The following is a 13,624-nucleotide window of genomic DNA, read 5'->3' on the forward strand; positions in this document are numbered from 1 at the left end:
TTGACCGGTCGTGTTCATATTGTGAAAGTGTGTTGATAATACTGCTACTGTTGACCGGTCGTGTTCATATTGTGAAAGTGTGTTGATAATACTGCTACTGTCAGCAGTATCCTTGACCTAGATCTGACCGGTCGTGTTCATATTGTGAAAGTGTGTTGATAATACTGCTACTGTCAGCAGTATCCTTGACCTAGATCTGACCGGTCGTGTTCATATTGTGAAAGTGTGTTGATAATACTGCTACTGTCAGACGTGACTTATCGAACTCTAATTCAGACCAAAATTTTCAATACATCAGCCTTATCGTTTGTGTGAATAATTAGAAATCAATATAAATTTTTCATGCAGACGTTATGTCTTCTACACATACTAATAATGCCTAAAGGTCACAGAGGGTGAGTGTGAGAACATACTGTTGCGTCAGCGAGGTCACGTAACTAGTATCACGCCACTTCTTTCTCGAACCTTCGTGAATTGTCGGGAGATTACTAGATTGGGAGTAGTCTGGTATATATAAGATGGTCACAACGTGACGGGACAATGTGTAGGTAATGAGTAATTGAACTGCAGCCAGAGTGTGTGTAATTGAACGGAGTATTGTTGAAGTTGAGCTCGTGAGACGTTTGTTATAGCGCGACTGTTGAAATTAAGTGTATCGCTAAGTTATATTCAGAAAGAATAAACCAGTTTTATTTAAGTAAGGACTTGTGTCGCTAAAGTTTCGTCGGAACGAATTTACGGAAAATTAACTAACGACTGGAGGCGTAACAATACTTTTAAAGTCAGTTATACAATACGCGAGTTAGCGCTTTGATTTACCACAGCTAGACTTACGTTATATTTTATCTAAAAAAATAAATAACAAAACACAGAACTGATATTCTAGAAATGACGTAAAAAATAAAATAGAAATAATTATAGCCCCGTCCAAGGGCAACGAGACAAGTTTGCGTTTTACCCTCGACTTCTATTACTTCAAGGTTAGGTAACTCGCTGTCGGTGTATTAACAGTGAAACTAGTGACTCTGAGAGACACTAACTCCTACTCACTAGACGTTTGTTTTTAAAATCTTGTTTTGTTGAACACGCAGATACATGTCTCGAAAATGTATTACATTCAGAACACCCGATTAAACCCTAGCGTTTACAACAGATAGACGATTTAGGGTTACCGGTTATCCAGAATAAAAAGTAGGACATTTATATTTGACATCCGGAGTGACACTGTAAAAATTACATTTATATTTGACATCCGGAGTGACACTGTAAAAATTACATTTATATTTGACATCCGGAGTGACACTGTAAAAATTACATTTATATTTGACATCCGGAGTGACACTGTAAAAATTACACTAACGCATTTCTCGTTATATACTAAATAATATGTTGTTTATCGTATCGAGTTTTAAACCATACACAAACATTACTTGTTAAAAGCTTATCTAGATAAAACAATAATAATAATATATTAAAAAAACGCGCCCCAGTTGTCTTGAACCCATTCAAAATGTTTCTATTTAATTTTCTTTTTTAGCCCCCACCCTCAGTGGCACAGCGGCAAGTCTGCTGACTTATAACGGCAGAAACTGGGTTTCGATACCCGTGATGGGCGCAGCACAGATAAGCCTATTGTATAGCTTTGTGCTTAACTACAAAACAAGTCGTTGCTAGGTATGTCTTCAAATATCAATTCTTGCAGCTGCCCAGTGGCAGGTTAGGTGAAGAAAACGTAGGAGGGAGGGAACACCGTATGTGATCTGTTTTTATCAAAAGATTCTCCAGGTAAAGCTTAAAGAGGCGCAATATAACAATAAACCGTACATATCAAACTCACATTAAAATACGGAGAAACTAGAGCAACTTAATACTTTTACTGTTTGTGATTGAGACAAAAAAAAATAAGGCTAAAAACTGGTACGTCTGGTGACCATGGATGGACCTGGACCTGTCTTCATGACGGGCAAAGAATCTTATCGCTTCAAACAAAGCAGTTAGCTACGAAAAGATACTGGAGATTAAAGAGTTTATACAGGTATATTATTCAATGGTTAAACGCGGCGTTTTAAAAAAATAATTCTAACAAATAAAGATATAAACGTTTTGGAAGTATAGACATGTTTCAAACTATTGAAACAACCTAGAAAACAAAATTAAAAATGTATTTATATTGAAATAAGTTTTACAAGTTAACGAGAAATAGTAAAGCGTGATAAATATAATGAGACAAATACTGCATTTGTAAAAATCAATTTATAATAACATGCATTATTAGAAATGTATTGGTAGAGAACCCTTTGAAAACTGATTGATTAATTGGATAGATAGCTAGGGTGTATGTATTCCTAGATTGAAACTGAAGAAAAAAAAGTTTTATAAAATACCAAAGATTTTGAAGCAGAAATATGAAGACCGACAGTGCTGCCGTATACGGTTCATTAAGGAATGATAAACCTCGTTTTATTGTTATATTAAACTAAAAATGTGGGATTGCGAAATCAGACGGCGCTGCCACATACAGCTCACTATGAAAAGATAAACCGTATTTTATTGTGATATGAACTAAAAATGTGGGATTAACACACCAGACGGCGCTGCCACATATAGCTCACAAGGGAAAGATAAACCGTATTTTATTGTGATATGTACTAAAAATGTGGGATTAAGACACCAGACGGCGCTGCCACATACAGCTCGCAAAAGAAAGACGAATCGTACTTCATTGTTATATTGAAATACAAATGTGAGATTGAGACACTACACGAGTATATACACATTTTTAAACCCGTGGCTGAACATTTTAAAGTCTGAGTAGACTGTGTAATCAAATACATTTATATATACTTGCTGAATATCAACTTAGGCTTTAAAAACACGGTATTATTGGACCAAACCTACATGTAGTGAATTGAGAAAAGGGTTAGGTATTCCAGATGACCTGCAAGTGTCCTGAAGGTGAGCTACTCGGAGTCCTTGGAAGAAGGATCCGATTCATTCGAAGGTGGACGAGTGTTTCTCTTCCTCCCCACCCTTCTTTAAGAGTAAGGTGATGCCTGTTTGTTACATGTATCGTGAACTTAACAGTCGACAATTCAATAGTAAGGTATGAGAGCAGCGAAGGTTTGATTGTACATGTGGGAGCTCGTTTGATTGCACGCGCTTCTTTGACAGGATGGGCGTGCTAGAGACAAGTCTGTCTTTGTGTGTTTGGTGTATCGGTACCAGACAGCATTTGTGTCTGTACATATGTGTGTGTGTGTGTATCATATTATCAGCAATCTTTATTTTACCATTCATAAGTAAGAAATAGCTACTGTTTTCTAGCTGTTTATAAACAATTACAGGCTTACAGTTTCCTAATTTTATGTTTATAATCAATTACAGGGTTACAATTTGCTAACATTCTTGCTGTTTATAAACAATTGGAGGGTTACAGTTTGCTAACATTATTTCTGTTTATAATCAATTAGAGGGTTACAGTTTCATAATTTTCTGTTTATAATCAATTATTGGGGTACAATTTGCTAACTTTCTTGCTGTTTATAAACAGTTAGAGGGCTATAGTACGCTAACATTCTTGCTGTTTATAAACGATTATAGAGTTACAGTTCTTCCGGGCCCCACATGACAAGGTGGTTAGAGCGTTTGTCTCGCAATCTGAGGGTCGCGGGTTCGAATCCCCGTCCCAATCTTTGGTAAAAGAGTAGCCCAAGAGTTGGTGGTGGGTGCTAAATCAGGAACGACTAGAGCAGATAGCCCTCGCGAAATTCAAACCAAACAATACAAAACTCCCATACTAACCACAACACGTCATCCAAATTCATGCACAACTACGCAAACATCGCCGCTAGACTCTTACATAATTTGTTAAATAAATTTGCGAATCACTAGCAAAAGAACGACCCATTATGCGAACTATATCGCTACAACATACGTGATGAAAGTAGACCTAAGTACCTCTCGCCAATTAATTAACATATAGTTTAGAAATAAGGATTTAATCAGGCCACCTAACACTAGACCGAAAAACTTGCATTAGTTTGAGATTAAGTTGACAACATTTAAAGGGTATTTTATGTAACGTGTTTACGAATTATTATTAGAACTGGTGAAATGTGTTGTTTGTTATATGCTAAACTCTATAATACTGAACATTAGTGATGGTATACACAACACAAGAATGTAAATGTCGATACCCACATGGACATTGCCCTCGTGACCTATCGATATCCACGTTCATCAGCAACCTTAAACCACAGTACAGGAGGGAGGAAGAGGTCACACAAACCTGACCCTCCCCGGTCTTTAAAAACCTAAATCCCGATACGGAAGCTGACACCAATTCATACTGACAAACATGATTTCATATCTACGTTCTTATTGTCTGTATCCTAGCAGAATTACGTACGATCAAACAACTTACGTTTTTAAAACTTATCATCCTTTCAGTTACAGGAAAAAAAAACACAATTCTTCAGTTCGTTGTTCGTTTTACCGCCTGCTTCAAGGGGTGGAAAATAACTAAATCATAACGGTAAGAGCAAGAAAGGATTGTCGACGTTACATGTTCTCTTTTTTTATTATAAAACTACGGGCACCTGTTGTTTGTGTGTAATTCTTTATACTCGTGTGTGTGTGTGTAACACCGAAGTATTTTGTTTCTCTAGTTTACAACAATCCATCACGGAGAAATAATTCGCTACATATTGCTTGTGTCGTATAATAAAAAGGGGATAGCATTTGTAAGCTCGTAGCCATATATACATATATAAAGTATGTATCCTCCCCAGTAGCACAGCGGTATGTCTGCGGACTTATAACGCTAGAAATCGGGTTTCGATACCTGTGGTGGGCACAGCACAAATTGCCCATTGTGTAGCCTTGTGCTTAATTACAAACAAACAAACAATTAATTTCTGCCCCCAGTGGCACAGCGGTATGTCTGCGGACTTATAACGCTAGAAATCGGGTTTCGATACCTGTGGTGAGCACAGCACAGATTGCCCATTGTGTAGCTTTGTGCTTAACAACAAACAAGTTATCACTAGAAGGAGAAAGTTGCTTCCAATAAATACAAATGATTTTAATATCTCCACCGGAGATTCTCGAGTTTAAACCACGTGCAGGAAAAATGAAGCCTGGCAACAGTAACGAGTTCTGTTTGTAGTGTAATTTCGGCCTGTTCGTTGCCCTAGACTTCAAGCGTTCTATATGCACGACTCTGTCAGCTGATTTGCACGTGCATTTGTGAGCAGTCTTTTCGTTCTCCTTGAGATTGACCCAAGGTCTTCAAGATATGTCGTCCGAGGTCAATTTAACCTCTGTGATCTTTGTTCTTTCCTTCAAAATAATTCGTGTAACAACTTTGAAAAATAAAATCAATAGAACTTTTCCAAGGATTTTTTAACTGCACAATTATATTTTAACTTCATTTTTTATTACATGACAACTTATTACACCTCATATATTCAGGCCTACTAACAAATGATCCAAAAGATCAAGAATATTCTAGTAAATATATTTATTTATCAACTCAGGAATGGAAGTTTATAATCTTAAATATGTGTTTTAATATTTATCTAATTAAACGTACTTATGGAGGTGAATTTTCAACTGCTCAAATATTTTTACAGATGCACAGTTTGTGATTAACTGCACACTGGGAAAAATCCCCTGATTCAATATTAGTTTACGTTTGTTTGTTTTTTAACCGAGATATCTTTTCTCAATTTAAAGTTGTTGTTTTTTTATTTAGTACGATTGACCAAATGACTTCAGTTGTTTACGGACAGTGACCGATTTTTGGAGCAACGCTCACATTAGTCAAAAGTCAAGCGCAAAGCACTCTTATTGTGTAAAAAGACACAATTATCATTTAACTTCGTCATTTTTTAATACGTGACGCCTTATTGCACCTCATATATACAGGCCTAGTAACAATTGATCCAAAAAATGAAGAATATTCTGGTAAATACATTTATTCATCAACTCTTAACAAAAACCAAGCCAAACTACTTAAGAAATGCTCACTAGAAGGAGGACTGCTCACCGTCAGCAACGCCCCTCCCATGCACACACACAATGTACATCTTAAATACTATTAACCGGATAGCGGGATTGACTGTGACTGTTATTACTTAGCCACAATTGGAAGCATGCATCTCGAACTTTTCGGTACGTACGTCAGACCCATGATTCAGCAAAATTGATTAGTCATCAAATCTCTTTTCATTAGGGGTCTCGAAGTCACGGGGGGGGGGTCGTATAACCCTTCACTATTTACTGAAACTTCAGTTTCAGTTGGCAAATATATATAGCGTTTTTAAATGCACGTTGAATGACCACGTATGTATTGCTGTACGAAAAGTTAAAAGTAATGTTTTGGTAGCAATTTATAAAGGAATTATAAAGCACGTGTAACAATTAAATAATAAACCGAATCTCTAACCCTGAATGTTTGTTTTTATTTTTTTTCAGATTAACTATAAAATAAATGCTAGTGAAGAAGCAAATAATCCGTATATTATGAGTTTGAGGTTTGAAGATGTGAATCTTCGGTGTATTTTGAGCGAGGCCGATACACTAACTACATATTTTTTGAAGTGACGTGAAATAATACATAGTATCACACCTATTTTTAATTATTTTTTTTTTTGTACGTTTGACAATTAAATTTTAATCTTTATAATCCGGCACGTGCAAGGCGAACAACGCCCTCTTGCGTTATGTGTACATTTTGCTTGAATTCTGTGGTCTTTATTTTCGCCGTGTTTAACCGACTTTCGTTGGAAATACCAGATTGTTTGTTATTGGTGTCATGAAACTACCCACCACGTTTACATAACTTCTGTTTTTTTTTACATATGAAGTTTTGTGTTTTGACAAGAAACAGACAGGGTGCTTGTTTCTATTCTGTTTATAAATTCGCGGGCTGAAAGTTTTTTTTTGTTTTTTTTTCAAAGTAACTATTTAACGGTGTTTTACATATACGTTATAATTATAAAATAACACATTTACTGTAATTAATAGTTGTTCATAATATTCTTTAAAAATTTCGCATTTTTCATTTCAGTATTGCAATGGAGGTGATTTGGCAGACTATTTGAACGGTAAGCAGTGACTTACATAATATTGAAATAATAAAACAGGCTTACGATGGTAAACAGTGATTTACATAATATTGAAATAATAAAACAGGCCTACGATGGTAAGCAGTGATTTACATAATATTGAAATAATAAAACAGGCCTACGATGGTAAGCAGTGATTTACATAATATTGAAATAATAAAACAGGCCTACGATGGTAAGCAGTGATTTACATAATATTGAAATAATGAAACAGGCCTACGATTGTTTTATTGTCTTGAAATGTTTACATGTTCTACAGTAATCCCTGTACGCTGAATCCGAAAATTGTATCCATTTTTCTCAATCACGTACAGATTTTTCACAAAACGTCATAACGCAATGCATAAAAAAAAAGACCACAACACGTAGTTTTGAGACTAAAAGACGTAGATCCCCCCCCCCCTCAGAAAAAAAATCAGGATGAATGAGGATGCATATTCGTTTAATATCAATGTTCTTCCCTTTTCTTCAGTTTGTTTGTATTTTTGTTAACAAACGTAATAATAAAAAGTATTCATTGTGGTAAACGAAATAATAATTTGATCTAAGTAAGAGTTTTTGTCTTCCCTATTTGTAAAAAATTCTTACGTGATAGAAAAAAAAATTTATATTATTTTCGAAATTTACGTAGCTAACTATGGAAAATCCGTTATTAAAACCAAAAACAACGTTTATGACGTTTAAATTCGCAGGCCTGTGTAATTGGCCTTTGAATTTTTAAAGCTGGCAGTAACAATGGTGATTGAATTATTTCAGAGTAATGTATGCTTTGTGCTCGTTGTTGTACCTGAATGTTAGGGTTTCCATGTGTTCGTTTCTTTGAGTATTCAGGTAGTATTTAACAGAAATGTTTTATTTTTCCCCTGGTGTAAAATAAAATAGATTTAGCCACATTGAGTATTCAGCGTATAATGTAAGTCTACTGATTAATACTAAAAACAAATGTTTTTTTTATTAAGTGGTGTTGTCATTTTTAAATTATATTTGAATGATGGGATCAAATGGCCATACAAAACCCTATAACTGAGCACTTTTGAAAGGTAGGCCTTTCTTGACCAGGGGCAAACCTTTCTAAACCCCTCGTGTTATATGGTTTTGTAATTTATCTCTGATTTTTTTTAACCTACGCGTTTTCTTAACAGCAAATACGCTTGAAAATATTTATTTTATATCTCACCGTGAGAATAACATTCAGGATTTAAAGTAGATAGAAAGAGGGAGTTTTCAAATATTCCAAGAAATATGTGTATCTGTCAGCTGTGTTAGTTACTCTTCGTTTGAATGAACCTTTGATTTAGTGTTATCCAAAACAGAAAGTAAAAACAGCAGGAATGGGTTTATAAGTAAGTAATATCATTCTTAAACAGAAAACATTTTTTTTTCAACTAAAGACTGAAATTCCTACGTTTCAACGATCTTCAGCCTTAAAGGCAGGTAGAGAGTCTGAATAGATTAGATTTATTATTTGTAGAAGATTCAATGTCAAGCATAATGTGCCTTCTATAAACCTAGTTCAAACATTTCGTCTCCTACACGAGACTGCTTCGTTAATTTGTGAAACATACTTTGTTTCATAAACTTTTTTACCCCCTATGGAAAGATGAAATGTTTTCGTTATTATTTCACTAAATGTTTTACAAGTACATTTTCTCTTGTGATTTTTCTAGCAAAAGGCACCCTGAGTGAAGATACCATTTATTTGTTCTTACGTCAGATAGGTGAGTCACTGGTACTTTACCCATGACGAAACAACCGTTTAGTATATTGATTGATGGAGAACGAGCTGCGGTTATGAAGCATGTTTCTCTGTTTCAAAAAACGTGGTAAAACTGTTAAAGATACTGGACATTAAAATGCAACACGGAACAAGAATAAATTTTATAAAACTATACAAATTATAAATAGAGATATACATTGGTAAATATTTAGAAACTGAATGGGTTAACATTAATTTACTGTTAGATTAGATTATTTCTCACAAACTGGAGTCTAGAGTAATGTCCGAAATTTCATAAAAATATTAAAAATAATATAATTTATAGGAATTAAAGCATTTAATTTTGGAATACAGCTTTTCATGTACAAATATTTAAAAAAAAAACAACAAAAAACATAAATTGGTTTGGGGGTCCACAAAAATTTTAATTAAAAGATATTCTTGGGTTACTAAATTTTGAGAATTGCTGTTCTAGGAAATTATGAACAAGTACTTTAAAGTCCATAATTATTTGTCCAGGAAGACTGTAAGACAATGTTTTGAGGTACATAATTATTTGTACTAGGAGATTATGAGACAGTACTGGGAGATATTATTTTATATAGGTATTTGTCTTGGGAAACTAAGACAGTATTTTTAAGTATATAATTGCTTATACTGAGATACTGTAAAATACTATTTTAAAATGCACTGTTGTTTATAGTGGAGAATTTTTAAAAGAATATTTTGAATATACAGATTTTTGAACCGAGCAGTTGTAAGACGATGTCTTTGAAGTATACAGTTTTCTGTGTAATAAAATTGTAAGACAATGTTTTTAAAATACACAATTTTTTTGTATTGTACAATTCTAAGACAGTTTACGATTTCTTATGCTAAGACTTTAACTTATACACTTGAGTTACATTACACTGAAACTTTGTATTCAACCAATACCATTATGGACTGTATTTATGATTAGGCTTAAGAAATCTTATAAGTTATAATTTGAATTACTAAGCTATTGAAATATAATATTATGTCAATAAAACTTGTCTTAAAATATTAATCATTATAAAACCCTCTTATCACGTTTTTTTACGAGTGTATGAGAAGTTTCTTTTCTTTTCATTTGGTAAATTAATTTTAATGAATTGTACCTGGTAATCTTCAAAATTATAAATGTAATTATGATCGTATTGTAATGTCTGATAAGTTATATACAGTTGCTATGAAACCAGTTTTCAAAATGTTTTACTTCATTCCTTATGGGTGAAAAAAACAGTTGAGAATTACTAATACTAATTTTGGGACTGTTTTTATTTTAATAGCTGCTGCAATGAAAGCCTTGAATGCTAAAGGTATTGTACATAGAGATTTGAAACCTCAGAATATCCTGCTATGCCACGACGGTAGGCCTAACCCACCACCAAGTAAGATGCACTTGAAAATAGCAGACTTTGGTTTTGCACGTTTTTTGCATGATGGAATAATGGCTGCAACCTTGTGTGGTTCACCCATGTATATGGTAAGCTAGTCATCCCTGGGCAGTAGGTTTCAGTTTTGTTTAATTCGTAGTATTTTTCCTTTTTCTTTTTTTTACAATAAAGTTGCTATGAAAGATTTCACTGTTGTTAGTCTGTTTCAAATATAGTTTACTGAGTTTGATGTTTCAGTAAAAAAAGAAAGAAAATAAGGATTGCTACTGTTTGAATTTAACGACTGAAATTTAATAAAGTGACACAACATGGTTGCTGTCAAGTATTTGAACTTGAAAACTGACAGTTAATAAAGTGACACAACTAAAAATGGTTACTGTCAAGTGTTTGAACTTAGTCTACAGTTAATAAATATAAATAGCTGAAGGTGGTTTCTGTGAAGCATTTGAATCTAAAGATTGACATTTAATAAAGTGACACAGCTGAAGATGGTTGCTGTCAAGTGTTTGAACTTAAAGACTGACAGTTAATAAACTTAAGTAGCTGAAGATGGTTGTTGTCAAGCATTTCAGTTTAAAGACTAACAGTTAATAAAGTGAAATAGCTGAAGATGGTTACTGTCATTGTTTGATTCTAAAGAGTGACAGTTAATAAAATGAGACAGCTGAAGATGGTTACTGTCATTGTTTGAGTCTAAAATCTGACAGTTAATAAAGTGAAATAGCCAAAGATTGTTGCTGTCAAGTGTTTCAGTTTAAAGACTGACAGTTAATCCAATGAAACAGCTGAAGATGGTTGCTGTTAAGTGTTCCAATGTAAAGACTGACAGTTAATAAACAGAAACACTTGGTTGCTGTAGTTGTGTCTAAAACCTTTTGAGTGAAGTAAAAATAACTTTGAAGAAAGTCTCTTCCTAATATTTATCACCCATATTATGAATTTATTTTTTGTGTGTATTTATTATAAAATTTTGGAGAAAGGAACCTTGCGAAACTAATGCTTGAATAATTTCACATATTAGGCCCCCGAAGTTATCATGTCTTTACAGTATGATGCTAAGGCAGACTTATGGAGCATTGGCACAATTGTTTATCAGTGTTTGACAGGAAAAGCACCTTTTCAGGTAAGCACATATAAGATGCCTATTCTGGTTACTAAGTTCGTTTTGAGAAATATTTATAGGAATAAACGAAAGAAGTCCTTAGTCGCAGAGTAATACGCTTTAAAATAATGGTTAACAAGTTGTTTTTTTTAGCAGTTTTACTTACTTTCATGTTTATAAAAGTTGCATGTCATATAATTATTCCAGGCACAGAGCCCTCAAGCTTTAAAACAGTTCTATGAGATGAAAACCACCCTGTCTCCAAAGTAAGAGTTTCAAATTTCTGTTTTCAGATTCATTTGTCTTTTCTGTAAATTTTGTAGGTTATGTTTGTACTATTTAATGTTTCAGTGGTAGTTTCATAATTTATATCAAGATATACATCATAAAACAAGTAGCACAGTCAGTGTATTAACACTGACCTGGTTTGTAAATAACAGGAACATGGAGTATTGTATATTGTGTTCTTCCCATTTCTTTCTTTACTGTGCTAATAAACATACATTAACTTTTAAAATTTTGTTAATAAAACCATTAAATTAATCAATCTGAAGCTTTTCTATTAAGAGATCTTAGATTTAACCATTGAGAATATAAAGCTTTACCTGTTATAAAAACATTAACAAAAGTTTGTTTTTGATTCCTGGTATTTTAATCCTGAAACAAATAATCAACAATCACAGAAGGAAAGTCGGGACAAAATTACTGGTCAAAAAATTTCCTTGTTAATGTTTACGTTGATTTTTATAAATGTCCAATATTCCAGTAATGTTGTTATCTGTGTCTACTACATAAAATATTAAGGTTTCTGTAGTGTTTATGTTATCTGTTTCTATTACATAAAATATTAAGGTTCCTGTAGTGTTTATGTTATCTGTTTCTATTACATAAAATATTAAGGTTCCTGTAGTGTTTATGTTATCTGTTTCTATTACATAAAATATTAAGGTTTCTGTAGTGTTTATGTTATCTGTTTCTACTACATAAAACATGAAGATTTTATGGTTTATGTAGTGTATGTTTTTATTATCTAATCATCAATTATACAAAGATAAGTATTTCATTGTGTAGTGGTTTTATTTACCAGATATAAAATGTATGCTATTTAATTTCCTAAGCCTTTGTATTTTGTTTTAGTGTAATGTTTCGTTATATCTTCTAGAATTCCAGCTTGTACTTCACCACACCTTGCAGATCTACTGTTGAAACTTCTGAAAAGAAACGCTAAGGACAGAATGGAGTTCAGTATGTGTAAAATATCATAAATTTAACCAGAATTATGATCAGTTTTACAGTCTCTTCCATTTATGTCTTTACAATGTAGAATGGGAATTAAAACTATGATGCATAAAGTTTCTTGTATATTTGCAAAGTATCCTTTAAATATACCATACTTTTCTATGAATTTTTCAAAATTAATTTGAAGATTTTGACATGTATAAGTGTATAGTTAAAATTGATGATTTGCCTATTACTTTACAAATTAGAGGGTCATAGCTTTGTGTTTCCTTCCATTTTTTTTGTTCTCGCATCAATTAAAACAATGTTTAAAATAAACCTTTGATTGCATTATCTGTGCAGATAAAGACAAAAGCACTGTTTTGTATAACTTAAAATCAGGAAAGTATTCTAGGGACAGAATGATGAAATATAACTTTTAATATCTTAATTACTAGAAACTGATTAGCTTAGGGCATATACTCTTAAATCAACAGAAGTAAATAATTAATTTGAAATACTTTCATACAGTTTCGAAGTAAATTAACACTATGAACTATCACAGAAGTATTAGAAAAGTCCGAAGAATAGCAAAAAATCTCCAGCACTATGGAAGAGAAAGGATTAATAAGACTTCAACACGGCCCATATATTATATTGTTGGTCTTGTTTTATCAGCACCATACACAAACTCTTCCAAAGCAGGTGAAAGGATTAATAAGGCCATGTTGAATCACAAGGCCAACAATATAATATATGTTTGTGTATGGTGCTGATAAACACCTGCTTTGGAAGAGTTATTAATCCTTTGGCCAAGTTGAGTCACAAGACCAACAATATAATATATGTTTGTGTATGGTGCTGATAAACACCTGCTTTGGAAGAGTTATTAATCCTTTGGCCATGTTGTGTCACAAGACCAACAATATAATATATGTTTGTGTATGGTGCTGATAAACACCTGCTTTGGAAGAGTTATTAATCCTTTGGCCATGTTGTGTCACAAGACCAACAATATAATATATGTTTGTGTATGGTG

General features: G+C 33.2%; 1 protein-coding gene across 1 annotated transcript in view; it reads left to right on the forward strand.

Moving 5' to 3' along the window:
- Positions 1–13,624, forward strand: part of LOC106465817 (serine/threonine-protein kinase unc-51-like) — a 93,458-nt gene that overhangs the window by 54,404 nt on the left and 25,430 nt on the right. The window contains exons 5-10 of the mRNA XM_022393765.1: positions 7,073–7,109; positions 8,798–8,848; positions 10,158–10,354; positions 11,287–11,388; positions 11,575–11,633; positions 12,530–12,612. Coding sequence (XP_022249473.1) covers positions 7,073–7,109; positions 8,798–8,848; positions 10,158–10,354; positions 11,287–11,388; positions 11,575–11,633; positions 12,530–12,612 — 529 coding nt within the window. The remainder of the gene's footprint in view (positions 1–7,072; positions 7,110–8,797; positions 8,849–10,157; positions 10,355–11,286; positions 11,389–11,574; positions 11,634–12,529; positions 12,613–13,624) is intronic.

This window comes from Limulus polyphemus, unplaced genomic scaffold (assembly GCF_000517525.1).
Source record: "Limulus polyphemus unplaced genomic scaffold, Limulus_polyphemus-2.1.2 Scaffold2060, whole genome shotgun sequence".
Lineage (NCBI taxonomy): Eukaryota > Metazoa > Arthropoda > Merostomata > Xiphosura > Limulidae > Limulus > Limulus polyphemus.